Genomic DNA, 14,567 nt, shown 5'->3' on the forward strand with positions numbered 1-14,567 from the left:
GGTCAAAAAGAAAAGCATGAAATTTAGAATTTCTGAAATTACAGGAAAAAAATGTCCTAATGAGAGGAATATCATAAAACCATTACTGTAAAGCTATCCTTCTGACTTATAGAGCTTCAGCATGAGGGTAACATTAATCATTCTTTTTGAGGATATATATACAAAATGGTGACCTTTAAGTGACATTATTCACATGGAGATTGCCTAAAAAATGTAGCAAGTGTTTGAATAAATGAACTCATATCTACTTGTTATAAGTTTTCAACATTTAATAAAATTATATTCTACATTGTCTTCCAATTATATTCATGAGGGACAAAAGTTCTAAAACTGAGTCAAACTTCACATATCACTATTATCCCAGCCTTTTCCTAAATGTCAAAAACACCAAACTGGCTGTTCAAAGTGTTCTTAAGAGTAAAATTATAATTTCAAGATACACAAGAATCCAGTAAAAAGAATTATACAATTCAAAAGGAATTTTAAAAGATATGCCAATTGAACTCTAAATGTATATTGATCAGTTACAATGTGGCTGCTGGGAGTTACTTAAACACAAGACATGGATATTGTTTAAATTCTCCATCCACATTGATGATTATCTCAGGCCTAGGAGTGGTCCTATACAGAATGGGATTCCAAAAGTCTGACAGAAGGAGCTTCAGAGGTATCATATGAAATCAAGAAAATGATAAACATTCGTGTGCGATGGTTAATTTTATGTGTCATTGTGACTGGGCTAAGGGATGCCCAGGTAGCTGCTAAACCATTATTTTTGAGCATCTCTCTGAGGGCATCTCTGGAAAAGATTAACAAAGATTAGCGTTTGATTCTGTAGACTAAGAGAGATCACCCTCACCAATTTAAGGTGGTCTGGTGAGGGCCTGAATACAACAAAAAGGCAGAGGAAGTGTAAATTTTCTCTCTGCTTGAGCTGGGATAACTATCTTCTGCCCTCTAACATTGGTGCTCTTGTTCTCAGGCCTTCAGACACAGGCCAGAGGCTACACCAGTGGCCCTCTGATTTTCAGGTTTTTGAGCAGGGGTTGGAACTACATCACTGGTTTTCCTGGGCTGCCAGCTTGCAAACAGCAAATCATGGGACTTCTCTGTCTTCATAATTGTGTGAGTCAATCCCTCATAATAAATCTCTTCATACTGATCTAGAGAAATAGATAGATAGATAGATAGAGATAATATAGATAACTGTGATATGTGAAATTTGACAGTTTAGAAATTTCATCCCATGAATATAACTGGAAAACAATCTAGAGAACCCTATTAATGTGAGTGTAGCAAAATCCCCAAAGCCAAAAGATAGTATCCATGATTACTAAAACCAAAAGATTATAGAATAATGACAACAAGATCAGATGGGTGAAAGTTCACAGCAGGGGAGTGCAGACGGACAGATGATCCAGAGCAAAAGTACTGAGAATCTTCTTAAGTGTCTCCATTTCACTCTAGAATCTTAGAGTTGTAGAGAGAGTGCACAACCTATGTAAGGTTTAACCATCATAAAGTACAATGAAAATGTGAAACAGATTACAAAGTAATGAAGCGATAAATTTGTTTAGTTTCTTAAGACAGATTTCTTGAAGGAAGCAAACTTGAGACATCCTTTAAAGATGAAATAATATATGAATATAGGAGAAAAGATAACAAAATATTCCAGGCAGAAATTCTGAGCAAAGAGAGCTATATTCAGTATTTTGAGTGAGGATCTCAAAGATATATCTGTACCCCCTTGTTCATTACAGCACTACTCTCAATAGCCAAGATATGGAAACAACCTAAGTATCCATCGATGGATAAATGGACAGGGCAGATGTGGTATATACATACAATGGAATATTATTCAGTCATGTGAAAGAAGGAAATCCTGCCATCTGTAACAAACAATGATGAACCTTCAGGAAATTATGCTAAGTAAGGTAAGTCAGACCAGAGAAAGACAAACACTGTAAGATACCACTTACATATGGAATCTAAAATAGCCAAACTCATAGAAACAGAGAAGAAAATAGTGGTTTCTGGGGGTTGGGGGTTAAGGGAAATGGGGAGATGTTGGTCAAAGGGTTTAAATTTCCAGTAGTTGTAATATGAATAAGTTCTGAACATCTAACGTACAGCATGGTGATTATAGTTAACAAAACTGTATTATATACTTGAAAGTCACTAAGAGAGTAGACCTTAAATATTCCCATCACAAAAAAATAAATGGCAATTATGTGAGGTGATGAAGGTGTGAATTACTTCTAATGTGGTAATCATTTCACAACATACATGGGTATCAAATCAACACGTTGTACACCTTAAACACAATATTCTATGTCAATTATAACTCAATAAGTATGGGGAAAAGAAGTTACATTCACAAGAGGTTTGGGAGTAGATGGCAGCAGAACTAAACAGCAGTCAAATCAGAAAGAGGCTTCAAATTAGATTCAGAATATAGTCCAAATATAGGGTAGTGGAAGATTACAGCATAAAAGAATAACGTAATAATAATATTAATGAAATTAATCTTAAAAAGCACTAACCAATAATTATTCAAACAGATTAGGTGAAAGATAACAGAGTCTGGAAATTGATGAGACAAAAGGCAATATGATGATGGTAATTGCTAATACTTATTAGGTGTTTTAATTTTAAAAGTATAATTTTATTTTTTTTAAAGTATCATTGCTAATGAGAACATACTGTGTAGCACAGGGAACTCTACTCAATGTACTGCAGTGACCTAAATGGGAAGGAAATCCAAAAAGAGGGACTATATGTATATGTATAGCTGATTCATTTTGCTGTACAGTAGAAACTAACACAACATTGCAAAGCAACTATACTCCAATAAAAATTAATTTTAAAAAAAGTATCATTGTATTTCAAACTCCAAACTATAAAAGCTTGTCAATATTATCATCCCCATTTAGTGTACACCAGGAAAATATGGTTTAGCCCAAAATGCTAAGAATGTGAGGCATGAACTAGAAAGTCATACAAGTGAGAGAAAAGATGCAATGACTCTCCTTGTGTGTCACACAGAAAGAACAAAGGAAGGGGAGTTCTGTCAAGAAATACATAAGGCAATGTGAGGCTATCACACTAGTTATCAATAATATAAAGTTTATGGATTGCCATTCCCTTGGTGAAATGAAGCCTTATTTCCAAATATGAAATGCAAGTTAAATATTCCATTTACTGTGTCTGACAGGGGCCTTTTTATAATAACACAAAACATAACATCATAATATTATTATTTTAAGAATTTTAAGATTTATTTTCTAACATTTTAATACATTTTAATATTGTATCACAAAAACTAATATGAAAATTTCCTTTGTGTGAAAATCTACTGCAGTAAGATGGAAAATCACTACTTTACTTTTAAAATGTGACATTAATTCTCAAATGTAGTCATTATACTTTTTTATTTTTATTTTTTTGTGGTATGCGGGCCTCCCTCTGCTGCGGCCTCTCCCGTTGCGGAGCACAGGCTCCGGACGCACAGGCCCAGCGGCCATGGCTCACGGGCCCCGCCGCCCCGCGGCATGCGGGATCCTCCCAGACCGGGGCGCGAACCCGGTTCCCCTGCATCGGCAGGCGGACGCACAACCACTGCGCCACCAGGGAAGCCCAGTCATTATACTTTTACCGAAGTATATAAATATATGATTTTCTCTATTGCAAATCGCCAAATTTAAAGTTTATGTTATTCTTGTCATATAACAGAGAAAATCTGTAGTCATATAGATTTTAACAAGAAATATACAGTAAATTTAGAGAAGGATATCTATAAGTTTTGAATAAACAGTGATGTCTCAGGTTAAGACTAAATGACATTTAATTTTGAAGGGAAGGAATTCCTAAACAGTGAATAGTTGAACTCTCTACTGCACTGCAAATGCCATTCAGAAATACACAAGCAGCACCTACTTACATTCGTCCCCTCCTCTCTCCCCCCAAACACACTATATTCCTTGGAAAGGATAAAGAGCTTTCAATGGCTTAAAAGTTTTTGTTTTGTTTTATCCTTAAGGAAAGCAATGCTAAGACATTTTCTAATTCAGCAGGGTAAATCTTCTGCAGAAAAGACCTTGTAATAACCTCTTTGGTAATCTTCAATATTGAAAAACATAAACAACAGGGTTTATAAATCCTTTATCCACAAGCTTTACAACAGATTTCACATATATAAACTCGCCCAGTCAGTGCTGAACATTAGTGTCTGTGTAACGCACCTGAGATTAGAACAATAAATCTAATCATAAAGACCCTGACCAAATCCACATCTCGACATTGGTAAGGTTTCTAGCCAAAGTTTCCTACTACCTGTTTGCAGAAGCTAAAAGTTAACATTCATTCCACTAGAATGTATTTGTTAGGAGTAAGTGCAAATTGACGACGCTGCTTGCAAAATGAAATGCCTATTCTTTTTTTTATTCCCAGTGAAAACTTTTATTAGCAATGTTTTAAAACAAATATATTTTCATTAAGAAGTTAACTAAACACTAAATACTGAATGTAAATCCTGGCTTTAAATACAGTGAATCTCTATTTGGTGATATCGGTAAATGAGGAATGTATTAACCAACCAAATCTCTCAGCCTAGGAAAGTCCAGATACTTGCTAAATATGCAAACTGTAGGATAGGAAGAGTAGCCAGATAGTTTTTTTTTTTTTCATAAATACTGATGACAATTTTTCCTACAAAGTAGGAAAAATATAGTCAGAATGTGAAAAAAGGGACTTCCCTGGTGGCCCAGTGGTTAAGAATCTGCCTGCCAATGCAGGGGACACGGGTTCAAGCCCTGGTCCAGGAAGATCCCACATGCCGCGGAGCAACTAAGTCCGTGCGCCACAACTACTGAGCCTGTGCTCTAGAGCCCATGAGCCACAACTACTGAAGCCCACGTGCCTAGAGCCTGTGCTCTGCAAAAAGAGAAGCCTCCGCAATTGCAACGAAGAGTAGCCCCTGCTCACCACAACTAGAGAAAGCCCGCTCACAACGAAGACCCAGCACAGCCAAAAAAAAGGAATGGGAAAAAAGTTAGCCAAAATGAAACCATAAACCCTAGGCAAAACAAAAAAAAACCAAAAAACCTGAGCACACACTGGATAATTCTGGACACTAGTGAAGATATTTTGAGTGAAAGTGAAATATGTTGGGCTGGGTTAGAAGTGAACTCTCACCTTTCCCAAACTTTGAGGCAAAGCCACCAGAAGGATTCTGAATAAACAGATTTTTCTCTTCTCTCTAACAACAATAAAAACAACAAAAATATTCTGAAAGGCAGAAAAGCACCTCACACACTTAAGTTTCAAAAGCCTTATGAATTGACTTCAAAAACCACATTTAAAAAAATCACAGGAAACAGGTGATAAAGGCTATACCCAGGATTGTTTGTATATATGGGAAAACTGTCGGGAAATGACATAGGGCATGTCCAGCACTCTATTTTATTTGTTCAGCTCAACTACAAAATATACCACTGAGGTTAGTAAAATTTTCTCACCTACAAAAATATTTAATGGGAAGTTTTTATATAATACATTTTCAGGATCACACAGCAAGTTTCTTGAAATAGATTAAAATCAAAGTTCTAAACATCTACCCTGATTTTTCCTCAAATCATTAAAAAAAAAGTTATGAAATAAAAAACAGTTTTCAAAATGATGTTTGAGAAATACATATTCTGACATGCCTGAATAATAAATATCAATCAATGATTAACTTCATCTATTCATTCAACAAATAAAAATAGATCATTAAAGGAAGTGTCCAACACTGTTCCAGGCTGTTGGGTATTCAATGGTCAATAAAACATTGATTCATGACCTTATGGAATTTACAACATAAATGGAGGCAGGGGATAAACATTAAAAACAATTAAATATACAAATGATTAAAGAACCCCAAAATAATCATGAAGATTATGATGGAAAAACAAAACAAAACAAAATATGACACTATGAAAGAAAACAGCACAGCTTCACCAACTGAGGTTTGAACAGCATGTCTGTCTCTGGTTTACCCAAGAAAGTTGGGAGTATCTAAAACGATTTTAATGAGAGTGTTTATAAAATTACTAAAACACACGTTTAAAATCTTATAATGCTCAGTTATTCAAAATGAATTATTTCATTAAGTCTTGCTCAAACTCTTAGTAGAGGAAGCGTTCGAAAATGTATTATTACAAACAGACATTTACTTGAATCAATAAGTTGTTGAAGGGGAGAGCAGAAAGGATGATTACACTCATAATTAGCTTTCTGTGATTCATACCAAAACAGAATGAAGGGATAAACTGCATTATTTTTCACACTTCAATCAAACCATATCACTTTATAAGTATATTTAAACAGATGTGATAAAAAGAAAATGCTGACATTTGTAAAGAGATTTTCAGATCTTTGATTTAACTGGCATAGAATGTAATACATATTCTTTGAATGCAGCTATAAAAAAGATTTATGCAACTTTTAATAAATAATATAGAGGAGCCTTCTAATATTAATAATAAATAATATACTGGGTTAATCAAATATGAATTTTCCAATCTCTCTATTTCTAAAAGAGTTTATGGGAGCAAAGATATCTTACAGATTTTAATAAGTTTCCAAATTATCATTTCAGGATTACAAGGTAAAATGTAAGTTGTTTTTAGTGAAAGAATCATTTTAATGCCTACAAATTTGCCCAACTCCAAGAAACAAATCCATCACTAAAAATACATAAATCCAAAATTATTTCCACAGTTGACACATCTTCCTGTCAATGATATTGGAGTCATTGAATTGAATTTTAATTATATCCTGCTGATCATCTAATTTCATATTTATTTATCACTTGGAATCCTCTAGTATTTCCAAGATCCTTGTTAATGTTGACTATGGCTGATACATTTCCCTATTATTTAAACAGGATTCTGTTCCTAACATTTGAGGAAGTTTTTTTTTTTAATTACCTTGTTTACTGAATTGATAATGATTTCAGAAGGCATTTTGCCAAGTTTATTATTTAAAAACTAAAATTTGAACTTAATTATTAAAGTTCTAAAGTGACACATTGATATTTACAAATGATGACTATATGCATATACCTTATTGCAATTATTACATTTATTTATGCTTGCTTTTTCAATATATACAAGCATTGCAAATCACACAGACACACCATACATACATACACCCGTAAGGCTGCTTTATGAAAATGTCAATTTTTAAGTTATTTTTCTAGTACTGCTGATGGTGTAGGTATGATGGAGTTATTCTCTTTCTCTTGGTTTGATTTGAAGTATGCTTTCAACATATCTGTTTCTCAGTAAATGCCCAATTCAGAAAATAGAATTAGGTTGAATGACAGAGGCCACTTGGTTTGCGAATGAAAGTATTTCACTTTAAACAGTTTAAAAATAACCATTAATGCAGTTTTTAATGTTTCTTCATTCTTCTTGTTTGTACACTTATTTGGCCAAAGTTTCATATTGGTTTTTTTCCCTCATATGAACATCCAAGAAAAAGAGACCAGTTGTTATTATTTTTTTAAAAATCAACTATCGGGCTTCCCTGGTGGCGCAGTGGTTGAGAATCCGCCTGCCGATGCAGGGGACACGGGCGGTCTGGGAAGATCCCACATGCCGCGGAGCGGCTGGGCCCGTGAGCCATGGCCGCTGAGCCTGCACGTCTGGAGCCTGTGCTCCGCAACGGGAGAGGCCACAACAGTGAGAGGCCCGCGTAACGCAAAAAAAAAAAATCAACTATCATTCTATAATAAAGCGTGAATAATATCTAGCTTTCCGTAATTAGTAAGCTTTCTCTAGTTATGTTTTACATCTGTCCAAGTGAATGCAATTTAGCAGGCTTTTTATAAGTATTTGTTGAATGCAACTCAGTAGAGAGGTATTTAAAAATATTCTTTATATATATCAATTTTAATTGAACATTTTGTCCAAAGTGTCTCCAAATAAGAGATTCTATTCTAGTTCATAAATTTATGGGAAAATATTAATCATTTGATTTCTATTTTAACAAAGCATAATTTAATATCATATGAATATTAATTTAGGAAAAAACTCACATCATGTTGTGAATATAAGGGGTTTTCCTGGAAAAAACAGGGAAACTGGAAAAACTAGAAATCAGATGCAGGTTCACTCAATCACTCACTCATTCAATATGCATCAAATGTCTATTTACCATGTATGAAATATGTTTAGGCACTTGAAAGTTTAAAAATGAAAATAAAATGTTTCCTCTCCAGGGAGCCAGGATGCAGATATATTTAAAATCTGTGTACTATAATGATAACATTTAAATCTAAGGTAACAAACTGATAGTTCCTATGTAGAAAAAAGTTATTGAGAGAAAATCTGAATCTCCAGAGTATTCAAGGTTATAAAATTCTAGGGTCAATACAAGTAATTTATACATATTTATTTTATGGGGTTATTTTTTCAAATACAACAGAACAGATCCCACCTCCAGAGTATTCAAGGTTATAAAATTCTAGGGTCAATACAAGTAATTTATACATCATATTTATTTTATGGGGTTATTTTTTCAAATACAACAGAACAGATCCCACCAGATCCCAATACCTAACACTATGCTTAGCATGTATTTATTGAATAAGTGCCTTTCTATCTCTAGTTCGCTGCACTAATAAACAACTGTTATTTTGGTCCTACAATTTTGCTTGGATCACCCATAAATCTTATTTCAGAAATGCAATAAGAATTCATCACAAAAAGTCTGAACTTTTGGCAAAAGATGATCATTTACATAAAGATGCTTGGAGACTCAAAGTGTCAAAAGCATTTCTTTATTTGGGTGGTCTCAAAGATGAGGTCATATCACAGAAGGGGGCCTTGAGAACACATGGAATTTTCACATCTATAATACTTATAAATCTCTGCAGTATCTAATTTCAAATGACACAAATTAATGCAGTGATATTTATGGAGAAAACAAATTGTGACATAAGTGAGGTTTTTATTAATCACAAGTTGTTGGTATGTTATTTAATTTATAGTATTCTGAGATACTACATAGCCATAAATATCACAAGTCACATGGTTTAAATCTTCTAATATTGGGAAATATATTTTTAAACATATATATTAAAAAAGGATTCATCTATAGTCTCTTAGGTGATTCATACTTTCTCATAAATTGCTCTTTTTAAAAACATATGCATTTAAATTATATTTCTCTTCTCACATTACAGCATCTGGATAAACTAAGAATTTTAACTTCTCTGTCTAAGGACAGACTGGGCTATAAATTTGTTCACAAGACAAAACAGAAGACCATGTGAAGCTGAAGTAATTGTGGTTTACACTGAAGCAAAAAATGACACAAGGAAGAATAACTGCACAGATAGGATTTACGAAGAGTTGAAGTTTCTTCTGTACCTGTGGTCCCCTGATCAGTTTCTGTAGAGGAAACATAAGCCCACGGAATAATATTTGCACTTTTAAAAAAGTGGTGAAGTACATAATTATAGTGTTTTGTATGGTTTATGTGCTTGTTTACCGTAACACTAAATCTATTAAAGCAAGTTTTGCCAAGAAAAAGGATTTAAGGCAAGCCAAGAGAATTTTCGAAAATTCTCTAACAAATATTATTAAAATCTTCAAAAACACTCAAACATTTGGGAAACATCATCTGATGTGAACCTCTTATTACTATTTGTAAGTTAATACAATTTATTTATCTATCTACTCAGCCATTCATTCAACAAACAGCTGTTGAGTTTTATTATATGCCATAAAAATAAGCTTTATTCTCTAGGAGATGAATATGAATGTAATGAATATAAATGTTATGGTTCCTATCCAAAAGCTATTTATTCATGAGCAACTTTCTCAAACTTCTTAAGTAGTTGTCGTCTTCTGTATGAAATGAGGATAATAATTTGAACCTTCTTCATAGGAATTAAATCAATTGTCAAGCATAGTGCCAGGCACATAATAAGTGCTTGATCAAAGTTACACATCTAGTATATTTCGATACTGCCAGAGTTTTAAGTGAATATGAGAATTATATACAAAACCATTCCTAGTAGATGAAATGGTATAAATAAAGCCATAGAGAGTCATCTGGGAGCCCGAAGTACACAGAGACAACCAATAAAACAACTATCTGCCTCCATGCTGCCCAAAACCTCCACATTCCACTGATCTGAGCCTTCTAATTGCCTCAATGTCTACAATATAGATCTCATGTTTTTGGTCTCCACTTCAATATAAATCTCATTTTGTTTTTATGCTTTTTTTAAGATCATATTTTATGTCCTTTTCTGTGTCTCCACTGCTTTAAGATGCCTTTTGAGATAACCCTGATTTCAGAACTACTTTGACCAACCCTTCTCCATAAATCCTGAGCCATACCACTCTAGCCTCAGTCATTTCCATTCTCACCCATTTCTCCATTTTGTTTAAATTGAAATTAACACAGAAGTTAATTTAGGAGGTGGCAAGAAATATACTTTTGCTATAGCTACAGGTATAAGACAAGAAATAATATGTTACTAGTGAAAATATATATTAGGTTATGTTCAAGAGAGGTCTGGGTTTGACTTTTAGTTCATTCAACAAATAATTATCGAGCTCCTACACACCATACAAAGAGCTGGAGCATAGCAGCAAACTAACAGAAAAAAATCTCTACCCTCATGGAGCCTAACTTCTGATTGGGGAAGACATAAAATGAACCATCAATTTATGTTGTGTCCATTGGTGGTAAGTATTATGGCAAAAAAATGTAACAGACTGTAGTGTATGTTCCTGACATTAAGCTTTCTGATTATAAGTACATGATATAAAACTTTTGATTTCTGAGATGTCCATTTCAAAGACATCCATATTGAATAAACATATTTCCAGCTGTATGACACAGTTAATAGTGAAACAATCAGATAAGGAACTAGGCCACCCCCACCCATGAAGTTCCCTCTTTCAGAAAGCCCTTGATAACGTAGAAAACAGACCACTTGAGTGATCCTGCTTCTCCTTTCATGAACCCTAACTCCCACTCTTATGCTTCAACTTAGCCAATAAAGAATGAACCCACAGATACTAATAAAGGCAGAACCCCAGGTCCATATTTGCTCTCTCTCTACCTACAACCTTCTTGTGTGGCCCTTGTGCATGCTGTGTGCCCTGCAAAGTTCCTTGGTAGTTTCTGCCGAAGTAAGTCCTGAGATCACAGTAAGAACCAGCCACTATAATGGCCTCAGTGGCCGAAATGTCTGTAGAGCTTACTACAAGTAATACAGGCTTGAGTGAATGTGTCTGGTGTTCCTAGCTGAGAGCACTGCCATCAGTAGACTCAGGACCCAGGGAACACAGGCCATGAGGGACAGGGAGGGGTTTCAGAGACGAGGCACTGATATCTTTGAGTGAAGTCTGGATTTGGTTATAACTGCACATTAGGAAACATAGTCTGCCTGAGATGATCAAAATGGATTCGAGAGAATTTAGAGAGAAAAAATAGTAGAAAGAATAACAAGATAACAATAGTACTCACCTAAATAAGAAGAAATGATGATGTTAATAAAGAAAATAGAGAGTGTGACTCTAAGAGACTTGTGGAAATTAATCAAAATTCTGTTGACTTTCAGGATGTGGGAAGAAAGGGTAGGATGGTATCAAAGTTGACAAGGATGGCTGTATTAGTAGCAGAAAAAGGGAAAGTCAGGAGTATTCAAATTGGTGGGAAGGGAGACAAAGATAAGCTCACTTTAAGGTAAGTCTTTACATGGAAAAAGACTCAAAAACTATCTAGCCCTTAAACCTCAAGTACTCATATAAATCAATCTTGGGGAATATAAGTGATAATTACCTGAATTTAAAATGATACATGAACTCCATGAATTTTAAAAGGTTGCCAATAAAAATGTGTATACAAATTGTTCACAGCAGCAATATTCATAATAGCCAAAAATGAAAACAAGCCAAATGTCCATCAACTGATGAATGATAATCAAAATGTGGTATATTCACACAATGGAAGATCTTTCGGCGATAATAAAGAATGAAGGAGGTGACAAAAAGGTTTTAGAAATTGATATATGTGGTTACTGCATATCATTGTGAATGTATTAAATGCCATATAAGTGTACAATTTTAAATGGCTGATTTTATGCTATGTGACTTTCACCTCAATAGAAAAATTAAAATAAAAAAACTGAAGTACTGATACATGCTGTAAGTTATATGAACTTTGAAAACATTGTGCCAAGTAAAAGAAGCCAGTCATAAGCTACAATATATTGTATTTTTCTATCTATATTAAATCTCTAGATAGGCACATCTATAGACAGAAAGTAGATTAGTGGTTGCCTAGGGCTTGGGAATTTGGAAAGAAATAGTGAATGAGTGTTAATAGGTATAGTTTTTCTTTCTGTGATGATGAAGATATTATAAATTCTAGATTGTGATGATAGTTGCTCAATTCTGCGAACATACCACAAACGACTGAATTGTATATTATAGGAGGATAGATTTTATGGCATATGAACTACATCTAAATAAAGCTATTTTTTTTTTATTGCCAAGGAAGACAATCTAGACAGGGAGGTATTTCTGAAACTTTTTTGACCATGACCCTATCGAAATAAATACATTTTTATATTTTACCCAATACAAAGCTCATGCACACACACACAATGGAAACAAGTCTCTGCAACCGGTACCAATGCTCACTATATGAGGTTCACTCTATTCTATTGTGGTTCATTAGAATATTCTAATCTCAATCCATTAAATTGATTTTCTAACTCAATCATCATAATCCATAGATTGAAAAAAAAAAACCTATTCTGGAGAACATAAGAGAGCTGAGGATTATCCTAAGGATTAGACTCATTCTTGGAAGAAGGGGTAAAAATAGAAGAAGGAATCATAAAGGGAAAAGAAGAGAGAGTTAAAGAAGCAAGAGGAGAACCATGATTATGCTCTACAGAATCAAATGGAGTGAAGGGGATCATGAAGGAACTAGAAATTAATATCGAGTAATGTAGAATTTCACTGATGATGAAGAGTGAAAAAATGATTAACTTAGTGCTATAGACTGAATGTTTGTGTTCCCCTCCCTCCAAAATACATATGGTGAAACTGAATCCCCAATATGATGGTATTTGGAGGTGGGGGCCTTTGTTAGGTGATTAAATCATGAGGGCAGAGCCCTCATAAATGGGACTAGTTCCCTAATAAAAAAGACCCCAGAGAGATTCCTTCCCACTACGACCATGAGAGAATTCAGCAAAAAGATGGCCACCTATGAATCAGAAAGCCTCCTCATCAAACAACAAATGTTCTAGCTCCTTGATCTTGGGCTCCCCACCTGCCAGAACTGTGAGAAATAAACTTTTGTTTAAAAGTCACCCAGTCAGTGGTATAACTGTTATAGCATCCCAGACTAAGAATTTAGTTAATGCCTTTGCATTAATACATTATAGTGGGACTAATAGAAACTTTGGAAAAATTATTTGTTAAGAGTTCTGACTTCATCACTTTTTAAGTGTATAACCATTGTAAAATTTCTCAATTCCTCACAGTCTCAACTATGAATGTAAGCAATTATTTCACAATGCCTCTTCTACTGCTTCCACTTAGCAAGAATTGGTTCTATAGTAGTCAGAAAGAAAGGAAAACATGGATTTGAACCCACTAAAGATAAAGAATAAATTTAGTTACAAATTATTAGTATTATTTGATAAAAAAGTATGAGAAGAGAACAAGTTGAAGGGTAGTATGGTGTACAGGCTTTTAGAAATTATTATTATTATTCTTTTGTTTGTTTGCTTGTTTGAGCATGTCTTGCTGGAGAAGCCTTAAAAGTGTTTATAAATATTTGATATGGGGTCATGCGAAAAGATTAAAAATGAAAGGAGAAATTTCCTGATAGAAAAGGAAGCTTCCAAATAAAGTCAGATAATACACTAATAATATAATTAGGTAGATTAAAAGATAAAAGAAAATTGAATAAGGAAAAATATAAGGCACCATAATAATTAGAAAAACCACACCAAAACGAATTGACAGTTAGACTTAATTTCCTTTCTGCCTTGACAAGAATGGTGTATGGGACACATCAGTGAATTCACCAGAGGCTCCAGAAGGGGCTAAGGAATAGCAATCTAGCTGGGGAGTTAGATGGTAGGAGGACAGAGGGTCTTGTCCTTAAATTTTAATATACTTTTCTTCCTAATGACTGGCTACTTATTCCAACAGTAGTACAAATTGACTGTGACTTCTGTGACTTCAATAGTCTGAAGATTGCAGATATTCTCCCTATTTTTCCTACCTATGTATGTATTTGCTTAACTATATTTAGCAGTTACATGTAGGGTTATTTGGAGGAAGGGGTGATGAAGATCAGTGTAGGCTACCTAATGGCCCCTAAAACATCCCATGACACTGACCTTGCTTGAACTGATTTCTAAATGAGTGCAGCAATTAAATGTGCATTTTAATATTTACTCTGCCACTGAGCTAACTGTATGACTTTGACAAATTACTTAACTTCTCTGAGCCTTAATTCCCTCATCTGGAAAATTA

The 14,567-nt window shown here is 34.3% G+C and overlaps 1 protein-coding gene across 1 annotated transcript in view; it reads right to left on the reverse strand.

Annotated features, from left to right (window-relative positions):
- The window catches only part of LOC129392264 (adhesion G protein-coupled receptor L3-like), a 337,154-nt gene extending 325,287 nt beyond the window's left edge, over positions 1 to 11,867 (reverse strand). Inside the window, exons 1-2 of the mRNA XM_055086331.1 lie at positions 11,848 to 11,867; positions 11,533 to 11,582 (exon numbers count right to left, since the gene is read on the reverse strand). Coding sequence (XP_054942306.1) covers positions 11,533 to 11,582; positions 11,848 to 11,867 — 70 coding nt within the window. The remainder of the gene's footprint in view (positions 1 to 11,532; positions 11,583 to 11,847) is intronic.
- Between the last annotated feature and the right edge of the window lie 2,700 nt (positions 11,868 to 14,567).

Source organism: Physeter macrocephalus, chromosome 7 (assembly GCF_002837175.3).
Source record: "Physeter macrocephalus isolate SW-GA chromosome 7, ASM283717v5, whole genome shotgun sequence".
NCBI lineage: Eukaryota > Metazoa > Chordata > Mammalia > Artiodactyla > Physeteridae > Physeter > Physeter macrocephalus.